Source organism: Cydia splendana, unplaced genomic scaffold (genome assembly GCF_910591565.1).
Source record: "Cydia splendana unplaced genomic scaffold, ilCydSple1.2 scaffold_140_ctg1, whole genome shotgun sequence".
NCBI classification, from domain to species: Eukaryota; Metazoa; Arthropoda; class Insecta; order Lepidoptera; family Tortricidae; genus Cydia; species Cydia splendana.
This window is the reverse complement of record NW_026946859.1, coordinates 43,248-63,865: the sequence shown is the minus strand read 5'-3', so window position 1 is coordinate 63,865 and position 20,618 is coordinate 43,248. Positions and strand designations below refer to the sequence as shown.

Here is a 20,618-nt window from a genome sequence, read left to right as displayed (position 1 = left end):
CATTAAATTGGAACGGGTTGACAACCTTCATTAAATTGAGAACAGTCTGATGGGTCACCTATTGGTTACCAACAAATTTGATATTTCAGGTTGCATTAAAGTGATTACATAAATATCATGATCAACAACCATCGCTGACCCTGGAGGGGTTAGATTTGGAAGGCGACCGAAGTTCCATCGGCAGCAAATGGGAGAGATGGAAGAGGTCATTGTTCATATATCTGAACGCGGCGAATGTCACTGATAAATTAGAAATACATATATGAGGATAAAAACAAGGAAACCTAGATTAGAAACAAGAAGACGAAGAAGTTAATGCTATTTACAATAGAGTCAATAGAAATAATAAAATATATGGTACTTACAGAACTAAAAGGGAAGGGACACACATCAATAATAATATAAAATCTTGTGGACGTTGTGGAAATAAAATGCATTACAAAGATTGCCCTGCACTAGGAAAAACTTGTTTTATATGTGGAAAAATGGGACATTTTCGCCAATTCTGTGGTATGAAAAGGCAGACAAATATGAACACAAAAGGAAACAAAAAAGCTAGAGATGAAGTAGGTTACATTTTTTAATATGTATTGATTGACAAATATTGCTGGTTAATTCTGGTTGTAAACAGAACCTTATTACTGTAGAAAATTGGAAACCTTGAATGCCTTGAATAGTTTAGAAGCTAGAGCAATTAACCAAATGTCCATCCCAAGTAGGTAGAAGTAGGTAGTTGCAGTTAGTTGTATTTTATAAAATTGTTGATGTATTGTTATTTTTGCTTGTATGTAAATTCAATGTTCACGTGTAAAAGTGCCCTTGTGGCCTATTTGCTGAATAAATGTTGAAGTTTGAATTCAGACAGCTCTAGCAGGTTGTAAGGGAGGAGTTTTGATCGTTCTGTGTAGAGTGTAATATCATTGTTTAGTACTTATATTGGCCCTATATGAATGAGTGAAATGTTTCAAATTTAGTCATTTAGGATGGAGACAAAGGACTTTCAAGAAAGTCTGATGGAGTACCTAATGCACCTGCACCTATTAAGGTATAAATTATATTATGTAGGTACAGCCTCATTCATCCACAGAAAAAAAACAGAAAAGGGGGAAGAGTATGAGTCTAGCTGAAAGAGATAGAGTATATATGTTAAGAATATGGATAACGGAAATAAATTCAGATCGAACTACAACCCAACACCTCATACTGTACAGAGTTTTAATAGAGGTGATGTATCTGTGGAGAATTATGTAACAGGGCAAATACTCAGAAGGAACATGGTTCATCTGAAAAGTGGGAAGATGTTCAGAGGAAGGATCAGGAAGAAGGAACTGATAGAGAACACAATGATAGTGATAATGAGCGAATGTAGCTGTGATTTAATGTGCCATGATTTGGTTATTTTGTTTGTGGAACCAAGGTTGTGGTTGTAATGTTGTTAATTAGTATGTACTTTCATACTTTATAAATATAATATGTACCTGATTTATCTGTTTCAAAAGTACATATAATATGTTTCGTTACTGTTTAATTTGGAAGACTGATTCTAGTATTGTACCTAGAAATATATTTGTTGTGGTCATAAAACTCTTGTTGTTAATTATCTAATTTAACTTCAAGGGAGGGATGTAGTGTATGCGATTATGCGAGTAGCTTACTCGTAAATAGCATACATACGCCGTCTCGTGTGTCCTTGTGTTGGCTGCAATGCCATAAAAAAGTAACTGTCACTGTCTATGGTACGATGGCCGCGGGCTGTACGTGCTGTTGTGGAAGTGAAGTTATATTGTGTTTGCGAGGGCATTGCCGAGCCGGTGTTTATGTTTAGGTGTTACATAGTTACATAACTACTAATTTAACAAACAATATACAGGGGACAGGGCAGATTTAGGCTGGTGAATTTTTTTCGTCAATATCACTAAATTCTTAAAGAAACAGCTCTACTTTATACATAATCATAAACAAGAGATAGATAAATATGGACAATAAGAAAAAAATACATAATTTCATCATGTCGACATTTAAAAGTTGATTCACCCATAAATATGGACAATAACAAAAAGAAATAAAAATCCATAATTTCATCATGTGGACATTTAAAAGTTGATTCACCCACCCGCAAAAATTTGAAAATGAGTACCATGACGACTTTTACGAAATTTTTGCCGCCATCTTGGTTCCAAAACGAACATTGTTTTTAAGTCTGCATCCCGAAAAAAATTGAAAACATATATTATCACGACTTGTATGAAAAAGTGCAGATGCGCCGTCTTGGTTCCAAAATGAACATTGTTTTTAAAATCTGCATCCTCAAAAAATTTGGAAACAAGTATCATCAGATCATCACGACTTGTATGAAAAAGTACAAGACCGCCATCTTAGATTCCTTAACGGACATTATTTTTGAAATCTGCATCCCCAACAATTTCGGAAATGAGATAAATGACTTTTACGAATAAGTGCATACGGCAGCGGCAGGTATAAAATTTGCAATAGGTAGATTGCGTAGCAGTGGATTGCGATTTCCAATATGGCAGATATTGGATTCCAAAATTGTCATCAATTTTGAAATCTGCACCCTCAAAATTTTCGTAAACGACATTTACGAATATTTACAGAAAAATCCATGAAACTATATATCGCAAATGTTTCACAAAAGACAAATAGCTTTATCGCTATCATATTTACTTGACATTTCTGCCAAGAATTTGGCAGACAATTCTGCTCCTATTGAGCAGCCCAGTATGAACATGGAATTGGTTCCAGTCATAACCAATGATTTAATAGATTTAAACTAGGTGTTAAGACAAAAGATTCTGTCTCTGGCAATTTAGTTTTAAATAAATATAATGAAAAATACTGCAAACATGGAAAGTATATCCACCTGGTGCATCAAAATATTCAATGTATTAGAGGAAAAAAATTACAGATAGAACTTTTTTTGAATGATTTTAATATTGATATTTTATGTCTTACTGAACATTGGTTAAATAATAATGAATTAATGCCCCAATTTAATAATCACCAGGCGGGAAGTTCGTTCACCAGACTTAGTTCCATACATGGTGGGTCATTAATTATATTAAATAGTCAGTTAAAATTTAAGGAACGTAAGGACATTGTATCCATGTCTGTTGAACGGACTATAGAACTAAGTGCAGTAGAATTAGAGCAATTTATTGTTGTCTGTGTGTATAGGCCGCCATTAAGTAATTTTGAATTATTTGAAAACATAATGGAATCTGCCCTACTTAAAATATCATCTTCTAGTAAGAAATTGCTTATATGCGGCGACTTTAATGTAAATATTATGGAAAATTCAACAATGTCTTGTAGATTATTGAATCTTTTTAAATCTTGTAATCTCAACCACATGTTTATGGAGCCCACTAGAGTGACTGCTACTAGTGCAACCTGTATAGATAATATTTTCACAGATATTTTTCCTATTGCTAAAAAAGTTATCAGCAATTTAGAATCAGACCACTTAGGTCAATTAATGGTATTTGAGGCATTAAGGAAAAATACCATGAGAAAACAAATAACTTTTGTACCAGTAACCTCGGACCGCGTGGAAAGAATGAAGCTAAGTTTAGTTCAGGCGCTACCCTTTTTGTCTTCCGATATGAGTCCTAATAGTATGTATAATTCATTCTTTCACACTTTTATGGATCATTATAATGCGATATTCACCTCAAAATCGGTCGTAGTTAGTGGTGCATCAGTTTTTAGTGAGTGGGCTACTGCGGACTTACATCAAAGAAGACGTGAACTGTATGCCTTATATGAGGAACGGCGGTTTAATCAGAGTGATGAATTTAAAGAACATGTGAAGGAGTATTCGAAGAAGTTTAAAGTAGATTGTCATATAGCTAAGCGAAATTATCTAAGTCAGAAAATAAAAAGTAGTTCCGACATTGTTAAAGCAACCTGGAAAGTTATAAATGTGGAGACTGGTCGCTCTAAACACACAATTAAAGAGCTTAAACTAAACATTGATAACAAAATTATAGATTCCAATTTAGAAGTAGCTACAGAATTTGAAAAATTTTTCACCGAGGTACCAGTATCCACAACTAAGGATTTAAATTCATCACCCTCATCTGCTGTTACATTATTAAAACATAACGCTCCAGAGTGTTGTGGAGACCTTCATTTTGAACATGTTTGTACCTCAGATGTAATAAAGGCGTTTAAATCAATTAATGTCAAAAAAACTAATGACCTCTGGGGAGTCTCTGTCCATGCTGTCAAATCCTTAGTTGAAATTGTAGCGCCTGACTTGGTAGTTATATTTAACAACAGTGTTGATTGCGGCGAGTTTCCTGATCTAATGAAACATAGTAAAGTAATTCCTTTATTTAAATCTGGTAGCAGCTCTGACCCCACTAACTTTAGACCGATATCTGTGCTACCAACATTTAGCAAAATTTTTGAAAAATTAGTTCTTTCTCAATTAGTACGACATTTTAACGTTAATAATTTGATGCATAATAAGCAGTTTGGTTTTACACGGGGTCGCTCAACAACCGATGCCGGTGTTGAGCTAATTAAGCATATTTTCGATGCCTGGGAGGAGTCACGAGATGCTTTAGGTGTCTTCTGTGATTTATCTAAGGCCTTCGACTGTGTTTGTCATGAAACATTAATCAGGAAACTTCATTATTACGGAGTTAGAGGATCGGCACTGAATTTACTTAAGTCCTACTTAAATGGTAGAATACAAAGGGTCGATGTGAATGGACAGCGATCACCTGGGTCATTGGTCTCTATGGGTGTACCACAGGGGTCAATATTGGGACCTTTCCTGTTCCTTATCTACATAAATGACTTGCCATTCCTTGTTAAGACCCACCATGATATAGTATTGTTTGCAGACGACACCTCACTTATTTTCAAAGTCAAACGACAGCAACAAGCTTACAATGATGTAAACAATGCCATTTCAAAAGTAGTAAATTGGTTCAATGTTAATAATTTATTGTTAAATGAGAAAAAGACTAAATGTATTAAGTTTGTCACTAGTAGTAACGTAAGGCATGTGCAAACAAGTGTCATTGTGAAGGATGAGGAATTGGAATTAGTTGATAGTACAGTTTTTCTTGGTATAACTTTAGATTCTAAACTCCAGTGGGGTCCCCATATTGCTACTCTTTCGAATAGACTGAGCTCTGCAGCTTTTGCAGTGAGCAAAATCCGTCAGTTAACTGACGTGAAAACAGCTCGATTAGTATATTTTAGTTACTTCCATAGCATTATGGCATATGGTATTTTACTGTGGGGCGGTGCTTCAGAGATAAATACCATTTTTGTTCTGCAGAAGAGGGCTATTCGAGCAATATACAAAATGAACCATAGAGACTCACTTAGAGATAAATTTAAGGAAATTGACATAATGACAGTGCACTGTCAATACATTTATGAGAATATTCTGTATGTACATAAAAATATTGTAAATTTTAGGAAAAATTGTGAAATTCATAATATTAATACTAGAAATAAACATAAGCTCGCAGTGCCCTTCACTCGGCTCCATAAAATTAAAAAATCATTCATGGGTAATTGTGTAAGATTTTATAATAAACTTCCATACCATATTACTGAATTATCTATTAATAAATTTAAGAATTATGTAAAGCGTAAACTTATTTCTAAAGCTTATTATACCACACAAGACTACATGAATGATATTACAACGTGGGATTAATTGTTATTCGAAATGATTATTTATTTATTAGGTACATTTGATTATTGATGAGGAAATGGATATTCCGATGTAATACTATCTACTTCTTTTGTTACTTATGCTTTTTTTTTGACACTTAGATTTTATTCTAGAAATTCTAGACTAGTATTTTTTTATACAATCTTTTTAATGTTTGACGATCCTTTTGTGAAATTCTTAGTGTTAAAATTGATATGTATAATAATCCAATTTTATTATGGAATAATATTAACATCAATAAATTGCTCTGATAATTAGATTAAGATTAATTACGATTCATAAGAGCTTGTTGCTAGGCCTACATGAATAAAGTATATTTTTGATTGATTTGATTGATTGTTTGTAATATACCGGGTGTTTCGTATACCAGGAGCAATATTGAAATTAAACTGTAGGCTTTACTCCTCAAACTGATTGACATTTGTTCAGGAACTTAAAAATAACTTATATTTTGGTTTTTATTACACATCAGTTTATTCTCAGATGCAATATATTGCAAATTTTGTTATTTTTAAGGCATGACAAGCAATGTCAAACACTCTGATAGTGATGACAGCGTATATTGAATATATTATTTAATTTGTATGAAAAAAGAGAAAATCTAAAGTTTTCATAATTTTTAAAAGTAGTTAGTCAAAAGGTATATCGTTTAAGGAGTACAATATATGGTTTAATTATTTGCTCGTGTCGTGTTACAGGAAACACCCGGTACATTAAAATAAACGCATATTAATCGGCCGGTCAAGAATGTCATGATCATACAAACGGTATCCAAACAACGAAAATATACCCCTCCCTTTTATTCACACACTCACAGCATCGTAACGCGTCGGAACGTGTGCCACTGCCGCGTCACGCACAAAGCCCGGGTTATATAGACTACCACATATAGACTTCGCATTGTTTACTTGCATAACATATACTCTTTCATGTGACATGCCATGTTGAGGAAGAAAGAGACGCATTTAGCACAACCTTACAAAAACCTCGAAGTGAATTGTCGAAATTAAATATGTATATTATGTATTAAGGTGACAGTCCATTTCCAACGACAGCTGCATTACTGTTCATTTTACTATGGAAATTGACAATAACAGCGACGCGTTCAGTACTAGTAGTGCAGCTGCAGTCAGAAATGGAATGTTACCATTAGCCTGCTAACCGCACTATACTGTTGTGCCCTACATCAACCTATGTTTGCCCCATGATTTAGATTACTATTGATTTTTTCATTACTTAAATACAATAACCGAATTATGCAAGTGCGTAGTCAGGCGATATAGTTTAAGGAGTACCAATATATAATATGTATAAAACCTGAATCGCTTCATATGCTCTATCTAACAGGTACGTTATCTGTTCTACGCATGTCCGCGCAAAAGTGGCGGCGTTTTTAAAATAGCAGTCTCTAATTTATTTGTTATTTATTTTAATTTCTCACAAAGCACTTGTTTTATTTCCAATATTTTTTTGGTAAAGTGTGTTAAATAAACGGACGATTGTAGAAATATTTTGATCTGGAGTGTACGTTTAAGTAAACTAGTTTTTTACGCAACATAAAACAAAAAATACGTCATAATAAATAGATCTCATTGTATCCCGTTGGTGATAGTTTCCATATAAGTAAAGATTTATATTTTGACCAAATCATCGAATTTTCGAGTTGTGTAGGATTTTCTAAGTTACATTTATATCGATTGTTTAAAAAAAACTATAGATTGAGCTTATTTTACACAGCTCACAGGAAATTCTCGGGATTTCTTTGTTCTTAATCATGAACTAACTAACGAAATGTAATTTATACATCCTCCCGACTGTACGACTTTGTCGGTATAGCGTTCTAGACATTGACCCTAGGGTCATTAATTTCCTGAAGGGCTCAATTAGGGCGCTCCGGATAATCGTACCGTGGGCATCTGTAAACCCTAAATATTGATTAGAAAAAGCTTTCAGAACTGTAGGAATTGATGCAAGGAAAAATTTTTCTTCACCCGCCTATAATAGCGGCATATCAGACCAGGCTGTACGGCTCTGCCTGTACCTAGAGACACAAATACATTAAGACTTAGAAGTCTCCTACAACTTTCACGGAGGATACTGTATATCACACTATGATCAAGTACGAAGGACTAGTGCTCTAGCTATAAGGTCACATTGTACGAATGTGCCTATTAAACTCCTTAAAACTTCTCAAACTTGTACCGTACTGTGAGGTTTTTTTATAAAATAAACACTTTTATTTAACTTCCAAAATAAAAAAAAATTATGTAATAAATCAAACTGTCGCTGTATATCAGGTGATCAGTCCGACACGTAGCTAAAGTATTAATCATTACTCAAAAACAATTAAATAATTTTATTGAATTGAGTTGTTTATTACTTAATCGTTATGCGATGTATCAAATTTCTTTCATCGCTTATTAAAATATTCTAACTCGCGGCAAAGTCTCGCGGCCTAGTTAAGTTTTCTGTCGACGTGCGCACAACGTGTGGCACGCGCTGCAAATTGCAACATACATAATTGAAGACACTATTCGACACTTTTAATTTTTATATTATATTATGACTTCTTATGAAAATTATTTATGCTCGAAACGAAATTGAGTTTAGCGACAACCTTTAATAATTATGAATGATTTAAATATGACTGCTACTGAATTGAAAAAAAAAATGCTGGCTTTTAGAGAAAATTAAATAAAATTCTAAATTACACGTAGGATTTACATCCTATTGCTGCGTGGCTGGCCGTCCTCGGCTTCGTCTTCGTCCGGTCCGGTGCGAGTTCGCGACCGGCATTCTTGGCAGCTGTTGGCGCGGCCTGGCGAGCTGGCACCTCCACGTGGCACTCGCTTGACGCTTCATATGGCTGGCTGGCTCTGCTTCCGATGATTATGGTGGGCCGGGATAACCCTGGACACCTCTTGGTTTGCGAGCCGGGAAACCCTGGACAACGCTCTTCGATCTTCGCTCTTCTTGATTTCTCTTCTTAACTTGGTTTCCGTTTTTTGATGTTGGGTGGTTCTTCTTTTTTCTTGGTTCTTAATGGTGGTTGGTTCTGACTGCGTGGATTCTTGCGTTGAAAGTGTGATTGGTTATCTGGGTTGTAGTCTTGGTAGATTTTTTCTTCTTTCTTGAGTATTAGTTCGTTGGTTCGCTGGTCTGGGTCGCCATCAAATAACAAGAGGGGATATTGTTATATGTATATGGTTTCGAGCGGGTGATGGGAGTAGAAGTCAAACACCTTATGTGTGATAGTATAAGGACGTATATTCTCTAAATGCCTGCCTATATATACACGTTAGGTTGCGCTGACACAAGCAATACGCGTTTATGTCGCAGTAAACCAAAGTGTTACTGCTAAACACTAAAAGTGGACAATCGCCATATTACACCGTAGAGCGACCGGATGCACAGCCTTCTCGACGCCGCCCAAGATGCTTACCCAAGCTATCAACACGCAGCTACATTTAGTCGTGTCGTCGTACTAATCACACTGGTCCGCAGCGTCTCCGCCACCTGTTCAGGCATTGCGTGACCTCCCGCAATTCATACTCAAACATTCCCTCTCGTCATCACATGACGAGTCAGCATCCATGCCGCTGGCTCCGGTTTGGTGCACCCTGCTGCACTGACAGAATTGCGCCGGGTCGCCACACGACGAGTCGCGCCGGGCCGCAGCCTCCACGCTGCCGGCTCCAAGTTCGCGCTACGGCGCAGCCCACGCCTAGCACTCCGCCGTTGTCGTAGATACGTTCCCCGTCGCTGCGCCAGCCACGCGAGCCTGCCCGCCCGCGTACGCACGCTGTCCGCGTTCCGCGGCCGCCTCCAGCGCGTGCACCGGCTCTCCGCCGCTGTCGAAGATACGTTTCCCGTCGCTGCGCCAGCCACGCGAGCCTGCCCGCCCGCGTACGCACGCTATCCGCGTCCCGCGGCCGCCTCCAGCGCGTGCACCGCGCTCTCCGCCGCTGTCGAAGATATGTTTCCCGACGCTGCGCCAGCCAAGCGAGCCTGCCCGCCCGCGTACGCACGCTGTCCGCATTCCGCGGCCGCCTCCAACGCGTGCACCGGCTCTCCGCCGCTGTCGAAGATACGTTTCCCGTCGCTGCGCCAGCCACGCGAGCCCGTCCGCCCGCGTACGCACGCTGTCCGCGTCCCGCGGCTGCCTCCAGCGCGTGCGCTCTCAGTCTCCTCCCGCTGCTGTTCCAGGTCCTGAATGTGTTGCAATACCTGGTCGTGTATCTCCTGGCATTGCTGAAACCGGTCAACAGCAGCCTGTAGTTCATATCGCTGCCCTTGTGTGACTTCAAATTCAAGGAGTTTTTTATTTATCTCATCAGCTTCTTTGAGGTCTGTTGCACTTTGGCCAACAGGACATTTTAGTAGTTTTTTTTCTGAAAACATTAAGTTATCAGAGGCAGAAATAGATAAATGACTAAAATAATGTAAACATGAATCCACTGACTTGATTTCTAAGTAAAATTTCATACAATAAACTTTATAATTCACTGTCTTGCAAGTTAACTGATTACCACAGAGTTGATTGTTTTTTGAGGTGACTTAACACGTTTTCATACTTATATTACTAGTAGTTCGCCCCGAACTGAGAACTCGCGTTTTGCCAAAAATTATATAGAGCGATTGACTTTGTTGCACCTATGTACTCGTATAGTTCGACATAAAATAGTAGAAAATAATTTTCAAGAAAAAAAAAACAGATTTCTATGGGGGCCGGTGAACGATTATTGTACATAGATGGTGCACTATGTAGAAAAGGAGGTAAAACCACCCACTTTTCTAGTAGGTAGCATTTCGTTTCTATAAGGGTCGCAGTTTTAGCCTCACGAAACCACTTCTCTGATAGCAGTTCGGTTCTGTGAGGATTGCAGTTCGAACCTAACCAAAACCACTTTTCTAGTAGCATTTCGTTTCCTGTAAGGCTCGCAGTTCTAACCTAACCTAACCCACTTTTTTTCGGTTCTCTGAGGATCGCAGTTCAAACCTAACCTAACCCACTTAACGGCGCGTGCGGAGCGGTGTACGGGGGTTTGAGCGGGAGGGGTTAGTAAGTTTGGCATCATTATACTTTATACCTACATTTTATGGTAGGTAATCATAGTGATTTATTTAGCTTAGGTATCAGTGGTTTTCCAGGTCAAGGTCCGAGTTCGGGTCCCGGTCCAGTTCCAGGTCCAGGTCCGGGTTCAGGTCCAGATAAGAGCCCGGATCCGGGTCAGGTCTGGCTCCAGAGCCAGCTCCGTCAAAATCGAAATTCGAAATCGCCAAACGTGTAGTCATTGAAGAGTTCTGTTCTGATCATCATCGGCAGTTCCACTTCAGCAAATGCGACAGTTTTTAATGTACATTCTTGATTTTCTGATGAAAATACACAAATCTCGTGCGCATGCCTTTAAGATTTGAGGAGTTCCCTCGATTCCTCATGGATACCATCATCAGACCTCGAGCTTGGCAAAAATGTGGCTTAAAAACTTAACTTGCTTAACAAACATAACGAAGAGGACAAATCGCCAAACGTGAACTAAGCGTCGTTATAGAGTTCCGTTCTGATCATCATCAGCAGTTCCACTTCATCAAATGCGACAGTTTTTAATGAAAATGCTTGATTTTCTGATGAAAATACCAAAATCTCTATACGCATGCCTTTAAAATTTGAGGAGTTCCCTCAATTCCTCGTGGATCCCATCATCAGAACTCGAGCTTGACAAAAAAGTGGCTTAAAAAGTTAACTTGCTTAACAAACATAACGAAGAGGACAAATCGCCAAACGTGAACTATGGGGCGTTGAAGAGTTCCGTTCTGATCATCATCAGCAGTTCCACTTCATCAAATGCGACAGTTTTTAATGAACATGCTTGATTTTCTGATGAAAATACAAAATCTCTATACGCGTGCCTTTAAGATTTGAGGAGTTCCCTCGATTCCTCATGGATCCCATCATCAGAACTGGGTTTTGACAAAAACGGGACCAATCTGTATGTATATACATACAATCAAAAAAATAATTTTCAAAATCGGTCCAGTAATGACGGAGATATGGAGTAACAAAGATAAAAAAAATCACAATCGAATCTCCTCCTTTTGAGATTTGGAAGTCGGTTAATAAATGAGGGCGCCACTTTCTACGTAGCTGTCACATTTTTGACGTAAAATGCTTACACATGGCAACAATTTATAGTCTGTCAAGCCATTTCCATCAGTAGAAAAAAAGCGGCTAAAAAATGTAGGCGCGAAGGATTATCGTCCCATAGAAAACTTGAATATCGCGCCTTTTTCTACTGACAAACTTGTTTGTCAGTAGAAAATAGTATGGAAATTTTAGAGTTCCATTTTACTTTATTCCTACTATTTTATTTCCCACTATAGGCGGCAATGGATCAAAAATCGCGTGGATATATTACAAGGTCTGTGGAGCCCTTAACTGATACTGTATCTGTGGTAAGCCGAAATATTTCCTGTCAAATGTCAAATACCTATATTATGTTTATTTTTTATCTTCCTAATCATTTCAAAATGGTAAATTTAAAAACGATGTTATAAAAGTGCAAGCCGAGCACTTTCATTTGATACCAAACTCGACCATATGTGACGTCCCACGGTCAAAGGTACCTTATGGCGGGTATGGAGTTATGCATACCCCAGTAATCTACAATAAATAAGCTATCGATAACACAAAAGATCAAACTTCTAGGTTGCGTAGTTACAGAGATATGATTTTTTGAAAATAATGTTGTGAAATGAGCAACTTTACGATAGAGAAGTTTTAAGTTTAGCCGCCTAAAAAACTATGTTCCTGAAGTAAGTTACATAGTTGAGTACAAATAATAATACCTTATATATCTGAGATTAAAAAAATATTGCGACTTGTTCTGTAATGGAAATAGAAACTTTTGATATCGACTGATTTATGTGTATACTAACCAATCTCTTGAAAATAAAGTTTTATTTCATTTTCACGATTGATTGCAATGAGCTCTCAAGATTTAAATTTTATCTATTAGAAAACGACACTGACAGACAGTTTAAGCAAAAAACAATACCGATTTAGAGGTGAAAATGTATTTTCTGACTTTTTCATATAAAATCACAAAATTGAATATTTTTACTTTTAATGTGACACACAATCAATTTTTCTGAGCACATATGAAAGAAATTCTGTCATTCAAATGAAATAAATCCTAAACCCCCAACTAAATACTATATTTAACCCCTTATGCCACTTTAAACTTACATAACAATAACAGTATTTGCTCCATACATTTACGAAAAGGTACCTTATGGAAATAAATCTAATAATACATCACTACAAAATATCAATCATATTACAGTTTATCTTTTATGAATAGAAAATATTAATTTACATTAAACTGCCCCAAATTTAATTAGTTCTTCGTCATAATAATCTTAAAAAGTCCAATAATTTGTATGTAATGAAAAGGTACCTTGTGATTAAGTTACATGATGAGGCATGATGATGATGGAACAGTTAGGATAAACTAATAATATTTTGGGGTTAAGATGGTATAAATCGTCTATTTCTTATCAATAATATATTTCGGTTGCTATTGAAGATAAGCGGCATTGAGGTTCAATGACCTCAGATATTCCATAAGGTAATGCGTCGGGTATTGGCATTTTTCAGCAAACCAATGGCTGATTTACTGCATGCGACCAAACCAAATGAAGATTATTCTAGTTAAGAAAGACTTGATGGGAGTAACTTTGGTATAATAGCAGGCTACTTGGATTTGTGATGTCGGTCTATGTACGGTTATAATATTTGCGAGGCGCCCCAACCAGAACTGAAATTATCAAATTAGTTTTGCAGAATGCTAATACAGTTCTCTACCAAACTTCTTTTCCCGTATTGACTAGTTTTTTTGGGAATTTTCAATCTTTTTTCCATAAGGTACCTTTTCTACTAAACTCTGAGACGACATTACTAGGCTTATAACTAACTTATAACAAAAATAAAAACAGGTAAACAAACGTTACGCATTAAGGTTTCAGATCACACAATAAAAAAAAATTGAGCATTTTTTCACCTCTTTACAAAACATTTCATATCTCCGAAACTAGAAACCCTCATAAGGTACCTTTTCCCGTGGAACGTCACATATTTTCTTGCAAAAAGATGACCAGAATAGCAAGACCCCTCACAAATAGTTTTTTAGCCTTCTAAGCTCTTCTAGCTCTATAATCCATTGATTGAGCCTGCTCATAATTTAATGACTAAAATATAATGCCCTCAACTACACGTTTACCCAATTGCATTTAAATTAGAACAAATTTACTTAAGTTCTTTAGTATCAAACTATCCTCTGATAGTTCAGCTTAAAAACATCGAAATGCCGGGACGTGCCCCTAGCCAGCCGCGTGTCCCAAGCACGGACGTAGAGAGTAAACTGGATAGTGTACACTGGCCAAAAAGTGTGTCCACATGAGAGGTCAAACCTGAGCCCTCCATCTCTTTCTAATTAGGGTGACCATAAGTCATATGAATGTGGGATATTAGCATAAGATGGAATGTATAGTTTGGCCAGGATCTTTTCTCATTCGTGCATAATCAGAGAGAATCATACTGTATTTTCCCTATGCTAGTATAATTGCCCCAGAAAAGAGATGGATATAGTTTTTTTTCTCTTCTGTAAAACGCTTCACACAACCTTACTTAATTTAGTCGTTATAAAGCTTTTAGTCGTTATAAAAGCTGTTACAGATGGGATGGGCGTATTGGATCGCGATCAATGCGATTATGGTTGATTGTGAGGAAGGTGGTCCGCCGTACGTCCATCGTACGTATTGGGTGAAAACCAGCGTAGTGTCTTACAGACACTGCTTATGCTGAGCGGCATCCTATTTGGTGTATGTTTACTGTATTGTTAACTTTATGTTGTACTTACCGTAATGTAGGTATGTTTTTGTACGCCAAATAAATATTTTCTATTTCTATTTATTTCTATCAAAGACAGCTATAAGAGAGAGCGAGACAGATATCCAGGGTAGGGTAAAACGTTGTAGTTGTACTTGGTAATTCGCAAATCGTATTGATTAAAAACGCTGCCTTCGGTCGTGTTTTAATTTATCACCACTCGTTGCGAATTTAATTCCTACTTTCAACACTTGCAACGCAAATAAATTTATATTATTACTATGCCCATTGGTTATCGATACTAGTCATTTTGTCAAGCCCTAGCGTAGCGTAACAATTTATGTTTTTACACGAAATTATCTTGATTATTGACTAAAATGATAAAATATTAGCACACGACGAAATAAAAACTTACATTTAACTGTGTAAACCGGCATTCTACACTATTTATGCTCTTCATAATTCATAATTTAACAAAATACCTATCACTATCAATATCATACTCATGGTGTGTTCATATACGTGATGACTTCCCTTTTGCATACTTTAGCTATTCTTTAAGCGTAAGCGTCATCGTAGATCTGTAATTGAAACAAAATTTTCAAATTTGCCGCTTTTGTATACTGACGGAAATGTCGGCCCAACCTATATAGAATCGATTACATATATAATATAAATAGTTAGAATTAACGTTCCAGTAATTAAATATTATGTATAAATATGAGTCTGTAATGTCCAAGGACTGCGGATTTAATTTTTGGCAATTATGTAGCTCTCATTACGTGAACCGAATAATTAAACATGCCGAAATAAGTAAGTATATCTTTATTTATTTATTAGTATACTATTTATAGCTGGTCAAGCAAATCTTGTCAGTAGAAAAAGGCGCGAAATTCAAATTTTCCATGGGACATTATCACTTCGCGCCTACATTTTTCAAATTTGCCGCCTTTTTCTACTGACAAGATCTGCTTGACCAAGTATAGGTAAAGTTATTTTTACATTAAGTATGAAATAACAATTTTGTAAGACCGATCCAAATCGTACCGACATCATGGTCACCCTAATCGTCATCAAGTTGGGGATACCAATTAATATTCAAAGTTACTACAATTTCTACCATATTCAATTTACTGTTTTTTTTGTTGCGCACATACTTGGCTTAATCAGTTAATAATATTAACATCATAATAATTAACAAATTACTTAAAAGATATCAGAACTGTAATTGGAATATAGCACTAAAATAGTATAAGAAGGTAATGAATTTCAGTAGTATATTGATATAATTTCTCTATCTCATGTGGACCGTTTTCTCTAGTCTGGTACGAACAACATTCTGTCTCGGTGATAAGGTTCAAATTAGTATGGCAAAAAAATGACAACTCGCTCCAGTTTAAACAATATAACTTCATGGTCCCAAGTCGAATGTAAGAACTTCGTTCGCTTCGCTCGCTCGTTCGATTATGTTAAAATCCTGTTGTTACAAATAAAGTTCTCAAAACGTATAGAGCCAGCACACAATTAAGTTTGAGAAATAGTTCTGGACAAATAACTAGGCTTAAAAAATAAACTAGGCTTATAAATTAAATTATGAAAACAATACTCATCTGTAAAAATCTTCGGTGAAATACAGACAAATACGGTGTTATTTTAAATCTGGAATTCTGGACCGTTACGCCGTCGTCGTTGATAGTTGCCTTGTTTTCTGTCGTCAATATTCTTCTAATGTTACATATAAGTTTATCCAAAACTTCTTAATTATAACAGTAAAACATTTTAATTACTCATTTAAATACACGGTGCTAATTTGACGTTTGCTCCTGGCCAGTGTCGCCAGGTGAAGTCAGTATACGGCTCTGGCCGGTTCTGGGTTTGACAAGTTCACGTACGTTAATGACTCCTCTTCACGTTGGGCCAACGCCAACGCCAACGAGGGACGCAGCCATGCGGTAGAATGAGATAGCAATATCACTTGCTTCCTCTAACGCATAAATGTGTCCCTCGTTGGCGTTGGCGTTGGCCCAACGTGACGAGGAGCCTTAACATATAACAATTTTTTTTTTCCGCACGTTGCCAAAAGCATTGATTCCTACCAGGAATATTGCGAATATCCGCATCCGCATCCGCAACCGCGGAATCATTTTCAACATCCGCATCCGCATAAAATCGATGCGGAGTTTAATTAATGCGGATGCGGATGTGGAACAGGTCGGTACTGGGCTATAACCGCGAAAATACCATGGTCTAATAAAACATGGTCTTCTATTCCCAGAGTGACACGGGCCTACGTCACAATAACATTGCCACTTTATTTCAACATAACATGTTACATGGGTACATTATACCTATGGTTAATAAGTTAAAATATTTCTTTATAATTTTATTATTTTCATTTATATGTATTTTATCTTAAATTTTACCATAACACGTCATTTTTAATTATTCGTTAGCAATATCTTCCGATTCACAAAAGAAATTTCAGACGTTCGGGTAATTCTGTTTACATTACTGGCAACACAGGATAGCGCTGTCACATTTGACAATTCGGATCTAGATAACTTCATGCACTGACCGTCATCCTTGTCGAACGCGTGTTAATTGTTATTTCCTTCTCGCTCAGTGTCAGCAGTCGCAGTGTTTTCCAAACTTTTCACGTCGTAAGCTTGGTAATTAATGTGTAACTGTGAATTAGTTTTTCAAACGTTTGTCTTGTATAGATAAATAAAGTTTAATTTAATACATTAGATTTGTTTTATTTTACTATGTTTCTACATGAATAACTTAAAATTAATGCCGTTAAAATAATTTTCACCGTTGGTTAAAATTCTCCCACATTTTAAAGTTTGAGAACCTGTAAACAGCATGATGAAGTAGGCCCGTGTCAGTTAGGTCATACGCGAATCTCGGAATAGAGTACCAGGCGGAGTATATTATTATACCATGGAAAATACGAGTAGAAGTTTTCTCTGTCACTCTCATTACGCCTTCATTGGAGTAGAAGAGATCTTTCTCCCCGCAATTTGCGAATTTCGGTTTTCACGGTAGCCCCTCTGGAACGTCTTCGCGGCGGCGTAAGTGCTAGGTAATTTCGTCACTAGCCAATTGGAATCTCGTTACGGGTCAAAAAACCTAGAAATTCGTGTGACCTAATTAATCGATGACTCCTAACGAACCTACAGTCTGGCAAAAGACAGTAAAAATAGGGAATATTAGGCAAAGCTCTGCGTAGTGGCACATACAGTAAACAAACCACATTGACACATCACACGTCACGTCAACCTACCGCGAAACAAGAAAATCGAAATTTCGTTATCTAATCTCTCTATCACTCTTGCATATTCGTCATTCGAGCGATAAAGAAGCAGACTAAATTTTGATTTTCGCGTTTACCGGTAGGCCCTTGTTAACAAACCGCCTTGATGCATCAATGTCATACTTTATTGTCTGTGAAAACTTGTCAAAAAACAGTTTAAGGCACAGTATGTATAAGTTAGTCTATGAATTTACTAGAGTCGGTAGTGCTGCACTCTGGCGGCAGAACATTGCAGTAATATCCCCTATTAAAAAGTGGCAACACTGTAGTGTCGTTCCGTTTTCTTATATATATTGATTTGAAAGGGACGACACGCGACACTACAGTGTTGCCACTTTTTAATTTCTACTCTTTTTTGCCAAACTGTATTTTCTTATTAAAATTCGTAATTTCGTATTTTTTTAAATATAAATTACTAAAATGTAATATTTGACGTTTTTTTGTGTACCTAAAGTTGACATCCGCATCCGCGGATGTGAGCCTATAAATATCCGCATCCGCATACGCGGATGTCAAAAAATCGGCATCCCCAACATCCCTGAACGCAACACCACACACTGCGCACCCGCAGCGAGCCCTCGCGCGTGGAATGGAATACAAGTAAGCCCCCATTCGCACGACAGCTTTTTCAACGCGCGTTAAAAAAGCGTTCGAATGGCACAAATGGATACATGTGTTTTTAAGTTGTATCCAGACGAGACAATTTTTCGCCAATCTGATGAAATTCTCCGATCGAACAGGGCCGTGCGGACGCAAATACCAATTTGATTCCCCGATCACATCAGCAGGTGCGGACACAAAAATGCCAATTTTCATAGTAGAATGCAAATTGGTGATTTAATTTGTGTACGTGTGGACGCTAGATGAGATTGACCAATTATTTTCCTGAACAAATCGACTGTTTTCGTCAGCACCGTCTGGATACCCCTTTATTCACACGATGGCGGTGGCGCTTTTTATTAAGCGTTGTTGGATTTTCGACTTTAAGTCTTCGTCATTAAATCGAATTTAGAGTGCGGACAAATTTTAGCGCTTTTTTAACGCGCGTTGAAAAAGCTGCCGTGCGAATGGGGCCTAACGCTTCTTAGCTACACGCGTAACTATAAATCGTAGCGATTAAACTGTGCAGTCCGATTTGCGCAGTTTTATCTACCGTGTGTATGACAAGTCGTTACGATAATCGACAACGATTTGTCATACACACGGCAGATAACACTGTGCAAATCGGACTGCACAGTTTAATCGCTACTATTTATCGTTACGTGTGTGGCCTGCATTACGTTTCAAACCAATTTCAAACATGTTTCAATATTTGACATTTGTTGTTCCTTTCGTGTTCCTTTCATGTTCCTTTCCAGATATTTTGAGATTGTGGTAAAATAAATTTAATTTGGTTTTGTGTGCGTGTGCGAAAAGTTTCGGTTTTCCGTATGCACAGTTTTCTGCTTATTTTAAAATGGAAATAACCGAGGAAGAACGCCGTCAACTAGTTGCGCGCCGAGGAACTAAAAAAAGCTATCTTAACTCGCTTAAAGAATAAGATGGATGCATCTTACATCAGCGATAAACAGAAGCTGCAAGTGATGATTGAGAGGTGGCATTCGGCGAATACGAAGATATTTGCGTACAGATAGGAGATGAGGAAGATCCCATACCTACTGAAACAACTTACTATATATGAATGTGGCGCCGCCATCCGCCAACGAATTGCAGATTTGTCGGAACCTGGACCCAGTCCTGCCGTTATGCCGACAGCGTCGCCTCAAGTTTCGTCAAAAATAAAGTTACCCAATATACAGATACCATCATTCAATGGCAAGTATACAGATTACAGACCTTTTATCGAAATGTTTACTGCGCTTGTGCACAACAATGAAGGGTTTGATTGATAGTATACAAAACTTTTTCTACTTGAGAAGCTTCTTAAAAGCTGATGCATTTGATTTAGTCATAGACTAGGAATCCTCTAGACCGAGTTTAGAGCAATTATTTCATGCAACCGATGATGCCAAAAATGCGGGGGTGCGCGGGACGAGGTGAGCGAAGTCCCGTGCAGTGATTGGTCCGTTCAAAGACATGGACGTCACACAAAGGCACTTTCGACTCGAAACATGGAGTAAAATTACCATATGCGTGGCAGAGGGGATAGCGCGACTATGCTCAGTCTGGATGATGTTTTGTCTGTGGATTTAGTCAAAAACTTACCTGTCATTAGTCAAAGTTATTTGGAAGATCAAAATTTTAGCTGAAAGGTATGATAATATAAAATTATCAATGAGCACATTAATGCTAGTGTTGTTTGAGTTGCCAGTGCTAACTAAGTCAAGTCCTAGTGCTTTACGCTCTTTGATTTCAATAACAAAATAGCATTTAGCTGCTTTAAAAAACCTTGATAAGGCCATTGAAAAATGGGACTGTGTTCTCATTTGCCTATTAAATAAAAAACTTGACCCGGTAACTAGTATCATTTGCATAGGGATTCCTCAAAACCTTTAATGATTTTTTGAAATTTGTAGAATGTTGGGCCCTTGCACTGGAGAACAGTAAGGGACGGGGTGATACAGCAAGCTGTGCTGCTGTCAAGGTAGCTCCAGTGAAGATGACATCATCATTTGTCACTACTAAAGCATCCTAAGGCTGTTTGTACTGTGGTAAGGAACACAAATTATATGCATGCTCTAAATTTGCTCTAG

The 20,618-nt window shown here is 37.4% G+C and overlaps 1 protein-coding gene across 1 annotated transcript; it reads left to right on the top strand.

The window, feature by feature from the left end:
* Positions 1 to 983: 983 nt before the first annotated feature.
* On the top strand, positions 984 to 9,935 carry LOC134805522 (uncharacterized). The gene is made up of 3 exons (XM_063778809.1): positions 984 to 1,045; positions 1,255 to 1,365; positions 9,470 to 9,935. Exons 1-3 carry the CDS (start codon positions 984 to 986, stop codon positions 9,933 to 9,935), a joined length of 639 nt encoding a protein of 212 aa, XP_063634879.1.
* Positions 9,936 to 20,618: the final 10,683 nt, after the last annotated feature.

Bases quoted from the DNA above. Each gene is read 5' to 3' on its own strand.
- LOC134805522 (XM_063778809.1), top strand. From the start codon at position 984: ATGGAGACAAAGGACTTTCAAGAAAGTCTGATGGAGTACCTAATGCAC. The intron at 1,046-1,254 runs GTATAAATTATA...ATTATGTAACAG, and splicing joins ATGCACCTGCACCTATTAAG to GGCAAATACTCAGAAGGAAC. The intron at 1,366-9,469 runs GTAGCTGTGATT...CCGTTGTCGTAG, and splicing joins GATAGTGATAATGAGCGAAT to ATACGTTCCCCGTCGCTGCG.